The sequence below is a fragment of the Myotis lucifugus genome, unplaced genomic scaffold, assembly GCF_000147115.1.
Source record: "Myotis lucifugus unplaced genomic scaffold, Myoluc2.0 scaffold_1587, whole genome shotgun sequence".
In the NCBI taxonomy this organism is placed as follows: domain Eukaryota; kingdom Metazoa; phylum Chordata; class Mammalia; order Chiroptera; family Vespertilionidae; genus Myotis; species Myotis lucifugus.
In genome coordinates, this window is record NW_005872635.1 from 37,704 (window position 1) to 49,812 (window position 12,109).

General features: G+C 53.8%; 1 protein-coding gene across 1 annotated transcript in view; it reads left to right on the top strand.

The window, feature by feature from the left end:
- Window positions 1-12,105, top strand: part of WDR93 (WD repeat domain 93) — a gene marked incomplete at its 3' end in the record, with an annotated part of 22,548 nt that extends 10,443 nt beyond the window's left edge. The window contains 8 exon segments of the mRNA XM_023748624.1: window positions 2,489-2,615; window positions 3,316-3,426; window positions 5,282-5,449; window positions 7,164-7,234; window positions 8,179-8,265; window positions 9,502-9,621; window positions 10,608-10,821; window positions 12,042-12,105. Of these exon segments, the coding sequence (XP_023604392.1) occupies window positions 2,489-2,615; window positions 3,316-3,426; window positions 5,282-5,449; window positions 7,164-7,234; window positions 8,179-8,265; window positions 9,502-9,621; window positions 10,608-10,821; window positions 12,042-12,105 (962 nt within the window).
- Between the last annotated feature and the right edge of the window lie 4 nt (window positions 12,106-12,109).

Consider the following 12,109-nt stretch of genomic DNA (forward strand, 5'->3'; position numbering starts at 1 on the left):
CCCTTCAGTCTGCGGGCTGACGCTTTATCTACTGAGCCAAACCAGCTAGGGCTAGAATACTATTTAAAAAAAAATTTTTTTTTATTGATTTCAGAGAGGAAAGGAGAGGGAGAGAGAGATAGAAACATCAATGATGAGAGAGAATCACTGATCGGTTGCCTCCTGCATGCCCGCCCCCCCCACTGGGGATCAAGCCTGCAACTCGGGCATGTGCCCTGACCAGGAATCGAACCATGACCTCCTGGTTCATAGGTAGATGCTCAACCACGGAGCCATACCGGCCCGGTGGTATAATACAGTTAATTACATATTCTCTCCCTCCCACCCCATCCCCTGCAATTTCACCAGTTTTCCCACGAATCTAATTTTTTCGCTCTGAGGGTCAGTCAGGAAACCACACTGCATCTAGTCTCACGTCTGCTTAGTCTACTCCTGACTGACAGTGTCTTGGTCTCTCCTTGTTTTCCGTGACCTTGACATTTCTGAAGAGCACCGGTCAGATGTTTTGTGCAACGTCCCCTCAATTTCATGGTTTGAGTGTTTCTCGTGGTTCCACTGGGGGTTTAAGGATTTGGGGGAAGATACGCAGAGGTGAAGGGCTTTTTTCACTGCAGCGAACCAGGGCCAGTGTGACAGCAACGTGACTCTCTGCTGCCCATGTTAACCTTGACATTTAGTTAAAGTGGCATCTGCCAGGCTCCCCCCACCCCCGCCCGGCTGAGCCACTGTGTTGCTTCTGTCCAAACTCTGTCAGAAGGGAGTCACCATGTCCAGGCCACACTGAAGGGGAGAGGCAGCAGAACCAAAGAATTTTCAGCTGAATGCTGAAACGACCACAGTCATCGAAAACCACTTGGGGGAGATACTTTGAGATTCTACAAATACCCTGTTTCTTCTTAAAGTTTTGCCCACCGATTTAAGCAATGTTGCAATTATTACTATGGTGATGGACTTTTTTTTTCTTCCTTCCAAATGGACTGTTAGCTTGATTTTTTAACTTTTGAATATTTAGACATATGATTTATGGGCCTCTATTTTTTATTAATTTAATTTATTTTTTATATATTTTTATTGATTTCGGAGAGGAAAGGAGAGGGAGAGAGAGATAGAAACATCAACGATGAGAGAGAATCATGGATCGGCTGCCTCCTGCACGCCCACTACTGGGGATGGAGCCTGCAACCTCGGCAAGTGCCCTGACCGGGAATTGAACCATGACCTCCTGGTTTATAGGTTGATGCTCAACCTCTGAGCCACACCGGCCGGACTGGGCCTCTACTGATATTGTTTCCTGGGTCCCTCCCAGGTCACGTGCTTGAGGAAGACGTGTACTTACACCGCTTTATGCATCAAAGGAGACTTTGATTCTGCAGCAGTTTCCCAGGGCGGCCCAAACAGTGCCACACTGGGTGGCTTAAAGCAACAGATCACTATTTTCTCCCAGAGTTCTGGAGGCCAGAATTCTGAAGTCAAGGTGACCAGTTGATCACTTTTTTGTTTTTGTTTTTTTTGTTAATCCTCACCTGAGGATATCTTTCCATTGATTTTTTTAGGGAGAGTGGAAGGGAGGAGAGACGGAGAGAAACATCGATGTGAGAGAGACATGTTGATCGGTTGCCTCCCACATGCACCCTGACCAAGGCCAGGGATGATGGAGCCTGCAACCGAGGTACGTGCCCTTGACCGGAACCGAACCCGGGACCCTTCAGTCTGCCGGCCTTCGCTCTATCCATTGAGCCACACCGGCCAGGGCCACGAGCACTTTGTGAAGGAAACCTTTAGCCAGGAACCCATCCCCTCCCCCAATGGGCAGGTACTCGGTACAGAGCCGCGCACATTTCTATGACAAGACAAAGTCCCACGCCCGCCCCCCCCACAGGTTGTCATCTGCCCAATATTGATCAGAAGGATTCTCTTGGGGCATCGCTCCCAGTTCCAACCTCTTCTCGGCCTAGCCCTGTCCATTGCTGGTTCCATACGAGCCACCTTCCTCCCCAGAGAGGAATCGCTGAAACAAGATGTCAGTGGGGTTTGCCATTGGGGAACACCTGGGGACGGGCCCGGCAGAGTCTGGTTATAAACTGTTAGGGTTCACCCTAGCTAGTGTGCTCAGTGGTTAGAGCGTCAGCCTGTGGACGGAAGGGTCACTGTTCGATGCCGGTCCAAGGGCACATGCCTGGGTTGCAGGCTCGGTCCCCAATAGGGGACGTGCAGGAGGCAGCCGATCCATGATTCTCTCTCATCATGATGTTTCTCTCTCTACCTTCCTCTCTGAAACCCATCAACCAACCAATAAAAGCTGCTGGGGCAGTGCAGGTGCGGTGGCCTCGGGGGAGCAGCCCAGCTCTCCGGGAGTGAGGACCCTGCTGTTGGGGGGGAGGGTGTCTGCCGGCCTCCGTGTCAGGGGTTCTGAGGAGACAGGCCGTCCTCAGAGGACACGTGGCGCCTGCCTGCCGTTGCTCAACAGTCCCTGGCTTTCCCAACGCAGGGGCTGGAGACACTTGGCTGGACGTGTACAAGTTGCCCAAGGAGGCTTGGGTCAAGGAAGTGGAACACCCCCAACTGGCTGTGAACCCAAAGAAAAAACCCAAACAGCTCCAAGCGGTAGGAAGCCTGCGTTTCTCCCTCCCCTGGCCCTCCATCCCGCATGAGCCCTCCTGGGGACATGGAGATGAATGGGGGTGGGAGGGAGGCCAGTCACCCTGGCCATGTCTCCCAAACCAATTCGCTCTGGTTCAAACCGGATGTTAACGGGCAGAGTGGCTGCGGGAGCAGGACTCAGTCCCTCCCGGGTCTGGGCGTTGCCTCTCCACCCAGGACTCCTAGGCATTTCTCTGGGGGCCTTTCCTCTTGCCTCCCAGGCAATTTCTCTTCCCTTGGGGGTTGATGTAACCCTTTCATGCCCTGCATTCCCCTGAATTTCCCAAACTCTGATATAAACAGCTTATTCTCAGTATACAGAAATGCAGGTATTTTTTAAAAAATGTATTTGCATTGATTTCAGAGAGGAAAGGAGAGGGAGAGAGATAGAAACATCAATGAGAGAGAATAACGGATCGGCTGCCTCCTGCACGCCCCCTACTGGGGATCGAGTCCACAACCGAGGCATGTGCCCTGACCGGGAATCGAACCGTGACCTCCTGGTTCATAGGTCTACGCTCAACCACTGAGCCACGGCCAGGCATGGGTTTGAGTCTACCACTTTGCTATTTACTCTCTATCGTCCTACCGTTTTTTTCTTCCTTTTCCCTCTTTGCCTGCCATATTTGGAATTATTCTGGTGGTTTTTTTTCCCCTCCTCTGTGGTCTTATTAGCTGTGCCTTTTCCTTATTGTAGGATGGAAGCACCTGTTGTCTGGCGGAGTTTAAGTTGAGTATTCCAGTCCAGGTAATGAAGATCAAGCCACCCAAACCCATTACAGGCCAGTATGATTCCACTAATACTCTCCTTTGGCCATTGATTTTGCATTGTTTTTTCCTTTTGTTGCCTTTTCCCACCTTTCCCATCTTTTCTATTTATGGGCAGCAATATCTAAATCACAAGTACAGTTCTGGAGAGAAAATGTTCTTTTTTTTTTAAATATATTTTATTGATTTTTTACAGAGAGGAAGGGAGAGGGATTAGAGAGTTAGAAACATTGATCAGCTGCCTCCTGCATACTCCCCACTGGGAATGTGCCCACAACCAAGGTACATGCCCTTGACCGGAATCGAACCTGGGACCCCTGAGTCCGCAGGCTGACGCCCTATCCACTGAGCCAAACCGGTTAGGGCGAGAAAATGTTCTTTAAGTGATAAACTCTGGGACCTAAAGACACACGTTATAAATGTTACAGGGATTCTGTTAACTAACAGAATGGGGAGACCATGAAACAGAGAGGTCTTTCTTGGTGCTGATAGGAATTCATTCCTTTTTTAAAAAAAAATTTTTTTAAGATTTTTTTTTTTACATCGGTTTGTTTGAATCAGAATCCAAACATATTAATTGACTTGTCATGTCTTTTTTGTTTGTTTGTTTGTTTTTTAAATATATTTTTACTGATTTCAGAGAGGAAGGGAGAGGGAGAGAGAGAAACATCAATGATGAGAGAGAATCATTGATCGGCCGCCTCCTGCACATCCCCTACTGGGGATCCAGCCTGTAACCCAGGCATGTGCCCTTGACTGGAATTGAACCCGGGACCCTTCAGTCCACAGGCCAACGCTCTATCCACTGGGCCAAACCGGCTAGTGCTGGAGTTCATTCATTGCTACACCCCATGTTAGTTCATTCATCAGTACAGTCAGCAGTAGGTTCTGCAGGTGGAAGCAAAACGATGTATAACGAACCGGTTAGACCAGTGATGGCGAACCTTTTGAGCTCGGCGTGTCAGCATTTTGAAAAACCCTAACTTAACTCTGGTGCCGTGTCACATAGAGAAATTTTTTGATCTTTGCAACCCTAGTAAAACAAAGATTTATATTTTTGATATTTATTTTATATATTTAAATGCCATTTAACAAAGAAAAATCAACCAAAAAAATGAGTTTGCGTGTCATAGGTTCGCCATCACTGGGTTAGACCATCCGTGGATGGAATATGCTACCGTGAGCTTATCAACGAGGAGCCTGCTGTAGAGAGCTACACAGCGAAGTGATAACAGTGGCTGCCCTGGGGAGGGGCATCCGGGCCACCGTGGGACCCGGCAGGCAACTTGAGGGGCCTGGGCACGTTCCAGAGAGTACCGAGTCCTGACAGTTGGGGGTGCGGACCCAGAAACGAAATCGCCCGGTTTTCCTGTGGGCTTAGGGACAGATGACAGGCAGGAAACGAAAGCTTATGGGAAGGGGAGTGATGAAGACAGTGACTGACAGAGGGAGGCGGCCTTGGAAAGGAAGGTAGTTGCAGGAAACTAAACAGAGAAAGGGACAGGACTGCCTGCTGGGTTGGTGGGACAGCGACCGTGCCCTCAGGTCTCCGGTGACGTGGGGAACATCCCCTGGAGATGCTGTAACCCGGGGTGAGGACCTGCGGTGGGAGGGAGACGCGGAAGCAGAAGGAGCAGCAGCTTGTGGCCCGGGCTCCCTGAGCGTGGGGGTAGCAGAGAGGCCCGGGAAAGACAGCGCCTGGGCTCATGGACGGACGGACGGACGGACGGACGGACGGAGGGTTGCAGGCGAGACTGGGTTTCTGAGGAGGCGGGATGCTGCAGGAGCTGGGAAGCGTGGAGGAAGGAGGGGAGCCTCGGGAAGCGGGAGCCGGACGGTCTGGCCGACTCTGGACTATGTCCCGCGCAGGCAGCCTATTTAAGAGCCCCCTGGAAGTGTTTGCTAAGATGGAGGGCTGCTACGGGCTGGGCTCGGGCCAGAACCACATCATCAAGGACAGTCAGTGGGAGCAGCACACCGCCGTCTTCAACGCCACCTACAGGAAGTACCTGGATGGGGAGTGGGAGGAGGAGCCGCTCAGGTGAGCCCTCACCCTGTGCCCTGGCCCCCAGGGCTTCTCCCCAAGGACCTGAATCAATCCGGGGTCTAAAAGCTTCTGGTTTGGGGCTTCTCTCTGAGAACTCCAGCAGATCGTTCGAGAAGTCATCCTATATAGTAAAAGGGTAATATGCAAACTGACCCTAACAGCAGAACAACTGGGAATGACTGGTCACTATGACACACATTGACCACCAGGGGGCAGTCACTTGATGCAGGAGCTGCCCCCTGGTGGTCAGTGCGCTCCCACATGGGGGAGCTCTGCTCAGCCACAAGCCAGGCTGCCAGCTGCCAGTACAGCGGTGGTGGTGGAAGTCTCTCCCGCCTTCTCAGCAGCGCTAAGGATGTCCGACTGCAGCTTAGGCCTGATCCCCGCTGGCAAGTGGACATCCCCGAGGGCTCTCGGGCTGCCAGAGGGATGTCTGACCGCCAGCTTAGGCCCAATCCCCGGGGGAGCAGGCCTAAGCCAGCAGGTGTACATCCCCCGAGGGGTTCCAGACTGCGAGAGGGCACAGGCCAGGCTGAGGGATCCCCCCAAGTGCACAAATTTTTGTGCACCAGGCCTCTATATATATATATTTTATTGATTTCAGAGAGAAAGGGAACAGGAGAGAGATAGAAACATCAATGATGAGAGAGAATCATTGATCGGCTGCTTCCTGCATGGCCCCTATTTGGGATCGAACCCGCAACCCGGGCATGTCCCCTGACTGGGAATCAAACCATGACCTCCTGGTTCATAGGTTGATGCTCACCCACTGAACCATGCTGGCAGGGCGAGAAGTCATATCTTTTTGAGATTTTTTTAAACAGGACAAAGGCTGAGAACATGGATTTCAAGAAGGAATAGATAGTAGCTGTGGAGATGGCAAACAGCTTATTATACTACTTTAGGTATGATACCATCTCTTAGCATTTTGTCCTAGTTATCTAGACAACACGGAAGATCCTAGACGTAGAACTGTAAGTCACTACCGTTAACATCTGTCTCCATTTCCTGCGGGCCCCACTCGCCCCATGTCCTGACGGTAAAAGCAGAGCCCCAGCCTGGGAAGTGTCTACTGGGGATGGAGCCCAGAACCCGGGCGTGTGCCCTGACTGGGAACCGAACCGTGACCTCCTGGTTCAGAGGTCGATGCTCACCCACTGGGCATGAACGCTCTCATCTTGCCCTCATTGGGCCTTGAGTTTGCTCCGTCAGGACACAGCCCTGGGGCTGAGCCCCCTGCACCCCGCTGCACCCTGGGCTGGAATGAGCGAGGCTCAGGGGAGCGCTGCCTGGCGAGGCGTTTAGGAACCTGCAGGCAGCTGTTAAACCGCTGGTTACTGTCCATCACGAGAGTGTTTATGCCACAGAAAGCCACAGCCCTATAAATCAGGAATTGGGGCTTTAAAAAACAGAGCCAATTTTTCAGCACAGCATGGCTGTACCGCCCCCAGGATAAGAGGGCATTCGGGCATATGGCCCAAGCCTGGTCCTGAAGGGGTCTTCCCGGGTCAGAGAGGGCGCTGGTCCCGCCTGGGAGAGGGTCCCACAGCCCCGCCCCCTGCACCCACCAGGACCTGCACCCAGAATGCCATGTGCCTCGGGGCTCTGGACCCCATTTCCGGTCCTGGTACCGAGACTACCAGCCTTGCTCCTTGCCAAGGAGTCTGCCGTGGCTCTGACGAGTCTCTCTCTCTCTCTCTCTCTCCAGCATGGCCACGTTCCACTTCCTTTTTCACAGCTGCCTAACGGTGATGCCAGCAGAGGTCAAGAGCCCCCCAGGTAAGTGACCATGAAGGAGTGGCTGCCCTGGGCACGTGGCCAGTCACCCTGGGCAATGCCTCAGCATCTGGACCCCCCCAGAGGGGTCCCCGCAGCACACCCTGCGTGGGGGGAGGGGGCCAGGTGGAAGCCGGCGCCGGCTGTGGCCCAGAGGCCCTGAGAATGGGGCTGGCACTGTCTTCCGGGAGTGACCTGCCTCAGGGGAGGGTGCCAGGCTGTTCTGGATATGAATTCACTTCGTACAGGATGTGATTTAAAAACCGACAGCCGGCCCAGCCCACGTGGCTCAGTGGTTGAGCGTCGACCTAGGAGCCAGGAGGTCTCGGGCTCAGTCCCCAGTAGGGGACCTGCGGGAGGCAGCCGATCCATGATTCTCTCATCATTGATGTTCCTACCTCTCTCTCCCTCTCCCTTCCTCTCTGAAATCAATAAAAATATATTTTTAAAAATATCAGTAAAACACTGACAGCCAGATGGACACGAATGATCTAGAAGCTGTGGAAGCAGCCGAGGGCAGCTGCGGCCACTGTCCCTCCCAGGAAGAGGAGCTGGCCTAGGAGCAGCCCTCTGGGGTGCCCCGCCCCTGCTCTCCGAGACGCTCACCCTTGTGGTGGGTGCCGCCCATTGGAAACAAACCACTTTTTTAAAAATATATTTTTATTGGTTTTAGAGAGGAAAGGAAAGGGAGAGAGAGAGAAACATCAATGAGGAGAGAGAATCATGGATCAGCTGCCTCCTGCACACCCCACACTGGGGATGGAGCCTGCAACCCAGGCATGTGCCCTGACCAGGAATCGAACTGTGACCTCCTGGTTCATAGGTCGACGCTCAAACACAAAGACACACCAGCCCGGCGGAACAAACCATTTTTTATTTCAAACCGACTTCCCCTTGGGCAATGGCCACCCCGGCTCCTTACTGACGCCCCCCCTCTCCTTCCCCAGGGGTCCCCAGTGTCCTCGGCGTGCACTGGACGGGCCGGCACAACTTCTTCCTCTATTCACTCAACCGCAACCTGAAGGACAGAGTTGGTACTCGGCTGCCTGAGCTCGGGGCCCTGGGAACAGGTCCTGCTCCAGCTTAGCCGAGAGCACGTGGCTGGCACATAGTGTGGCTTCAGGGACCAGAGCTGTGCGGGCAGACGTGGGGGACGTGGGGGTGGTGGTGTGGTCTGAGGCTCTGTCTCAGAACTGTCCTGCTTCTTTTTAAAAAAATATATATATTTTTTTATTGATTTCAGAGAGGAAGGGAGAGGGAGAGAGAGAGAGAAATATCAGTGATGAGAGAGAATCATTGACCGGCTGCCTCCTGCACGCCTCACACTGGGGATCAAGTCCACAACCCGGGCATGTGCCCTGACCGGGAATCGAACCGTGACCTCCTGGTTCACAGGTCGATGCTCAACCGCTGAGCCACGGCGGCCGGGCTTGTCCCGCTTCTCAAAGACAACAGGTCAACAGGGACAAAGCCCAGTCAGGTCTCCAGGGCCCTGGGCAGCGAAGGTCAGGAGAAGGTGGCCTTGACCTCTGAGGACCAGGGCCAGAGCCCGGCCCGGCCCAAGTGCCTGCGAACTGTGCAGTCTCAGGCCTGTCACCTGACACCCCAATCCCCCGACTTCTCCTCCGAAACACAGAGCTGGTTAATGACCATCCTGCCTCCTGCTCCATTGGCTGTGAGCAGCAAAACCCAGAGTTCTGTATGTGAAAGCTCTTTGGCATCGACAGGCCCTTAGGAAATACATTTGTTGGTTTTTTACATATTTACGGGGACGGTTACACGAGTCAGTTCACTCTGTGGTATTTCCTTGAGCGGAACACTTATGCTGTATTTTATAAAAATATATTTTATTAATTTTTTACAGAGAGGAAGAGAGAGAGATAGAGAGTTAGAAACTTCGCTGCTGACTGCCTAGGTGACCTTGGGAAAATCAGCCACTTCCGTGCCTCAGTCTCCTCATCTGTAAAATGGGAGCTAGCAGGACCCACTCATAGGACCCTGTGGGAATCCAATGGAGCGAGGCGTGAAAGCGCTTCCCACGGCGTCTGCGCTCACTGATCATGAGCTGCAGCCTAACAGGCGTGTGACGTGCTCTATCATCCCGAGCAAGGAGCTAGCGCTGCACGGAGGGGGCGAGATGGGAGTCCACACAGGTGCTCCTGCCCTCGTCCCCGACGGGCAGGCTAGCCTGGTCTCAGGTGGTGCCGGTGGAGAGGACGGGGGTATGGGGCCTGGGGGGGCAGCCTGGTGAGTGTGTCCTTCCTGCTTAGACCCCGAGGGCGTGTGGCCTTGTGCGGCGCCCATTGCCTTGTCTCAGCTCAGCGACTGCGGCTCCTACCTGGTGCTGGCCTGCGAGGACGGGGTGCTGACGCTGTGGGACCTGGCTGAAGGTGAGCCCCCCCTCTGCCCGGCACCCGGATGTATCTCCAGGGACCGAGACTCCAGGAGCTCTGAATTCCTGCTGATCTTAAAGGCCCCTCGGAGGGCTGGTCCTGCTTTCCCCTCATTCACTAATTCATTCAACAGACATCACCTCCCAGTGCCACACGCCCTAGCCCTCCCCCCCACCCCGCCTCAAGCTCTCAGAACAAGCAAGTCTTCCTTCCTGCTCCCCCAGCCCCTGCTGACAGCAGGAACCTCTTTGCTGTTGAAGCTGAGAGACCTGGCCAGCGATCAGTTCGAAACCAGCAGCTACTGTGGGTGGGCAGAACGATCACAACTTCACAGTCCCTTCCAATAGCTTGTTTTCATCTTCCTGGATGTTGATAAATGCTTCCAAGGCAGTGGTTCTCAACCTTCTGGCCCTTTAAATACAGTTCCTCATGTTGTGACCCAACCATAAAATTATTGTCGTGGCTACTTCATAACGGTAATGTGGCTGCTGTGATGAATCGTCATGTCAATATCTGATATGCAGGATGGTCTTAGGTGACCCCTGGGAAAGGGTCGTTCGACCGCCAAAGGGGTCGCGACCCACAGGTTGAGAACCGCTGTTCTAAGGGGTACTTAGAAGGGGTCCCCTGAAGGGGGCACTCACTGCTTGATTTTTGTCCTCACGTCCCTCAGGCCCTTGCTGGCTGCAATCCCGCACCAGGGCTGCATCCCTTTGTCCCCCCTTTTAAAAAAATATTTTTATTGATTTCAGAGGGGAAGGGAGAGGGAGAGAGAGAGAGAAACATCAATGATGAGAAGGAATCACTGATCGGCTGCCTCCTGCAGGCCCCACACTGGGGATGGAACCCGCAACCCAGGCACGTGCCCTGACCAGGAATCGAATCGTGACCTCCTGGTTCCTAGGTCGACGCTAACCACTGAACAACACCGGCTGGGCCCTTTGTCCCCTTTCCGACCTGCACGCGTGCCTCTCTCCCCCCAGGACTGCCTCTTGGGGTCATCGCTCTTCCTGAGGTGTGTTCCTGCCAAAGCATTCACTTCCTGAAACACTACTTGGTCCACGAGGGGCGGAACGTGTACCCCGAGGGGCCGGTGAAGTCCCAAACGACCTGTGTGGTGCTGTGCACGGACTCGTCCCTCCACCTGGTGACCGCCGCGGGGGCCCGAGGCCCCACCGTCAGCATGCTGGTGGAGAGGTCGGTGGCTCTGAGGGGAGGGCGGGGGAGAGGATCCGCCAGGGCTGGTAGCGAAGCAGCGACCACCTCCCAGGCCGGAGCCCCCTTGCCCCACAGCCACCCGCCTCTCCCGATGAGCTGCTCAGCATCACGTCTCCCGTATGCGGGTGTCTGTATGCAGCAGGGTCCCATCAGAATGGTATGATGGCAGACAACCCCGTTCACAGCCCACACGGCCAAGAAGAGGGTCACTTCTGCCAAAATAGCCTTTTCTCAGTTTCCCCACGGTCCCTCTCTCTTCTTCTTCTTTTTTTTTTTTTAATATATTTTATTGACTTTTCTACAGAGAGGAAGGGAGAGGGATAGAGAGTTAGAAACATCGATGAGAGAGAAACATTGATCAGCTGCCTCCTGCACGCCCCCCACTGGGGATGTGCCCACAGCCCAGATACATGCGGACCTTTCAGTCCGCAGGCCGACGCTCTATCCACTGAGCCAAACCGGTTCCGGCCCCTCTCTCTTCTTTATTATTATTTTTTAAATATATTTTTTATTGATTTCAGAGAGGGAGAGGGAGGGAGAGATAGAAGCATCCATGATGAGAGAGAATCACCCACTGGCTGCCTCCTGCACGCCCCCTCCTGGGGATCGAGCCCACCACTAGGGCACGTGCCCTGGCCTAGAATCGGTTGAACCGTGACCTCCTGGTTCATAGGTCGATGCTCAATCACTGAGCCACGCCGGCTGGGCGGGCGAGAGAGTCCACCTTTTGATGGGAGTTGGTCTCAAACATCACGGCCCTTTTTTTTTTTTTTCAATCCACCACATCATTTTCCTAAATTCATTCCGTTGCTTTCCTTTAAGAATTACCCACACCCGTGGGCGTGTGTCCCCACGCAGCACCTGTAGCTGGGCATATGGAGGGCGCGTGTAAATGGCGCCACGGTCTAAGCATCCTCCCACTTATATTTCAGTGCTATTTATTCTGTAACTTGCTCGGGGGTTGAGGGTGCCCGGGAGGCCGCCCTCGGCTGCGGGCCTCACTCCCACCGCTGCGCTGTGTTCTGTGGCGCACACACCAGTTACTGACGCGTTCTCCCACTAGTGGAGACTTGCATTGCTCCCAGTTTTTGCCACTATGGAGAGTCCCCCACATCTCTCTGCTGCTTATCTGCAAGCGTTTATTCAGGACGCACGCCTGTGAGAGGAGAGGGTGAGTGTCTGTCCGTCGATGCCCACAGGCCTGTCAAGCACCCGGAGGAGGCTCTCTGCGCCGTGGCCCCAGTCCCGACCTTGCCTGGCATGGTAG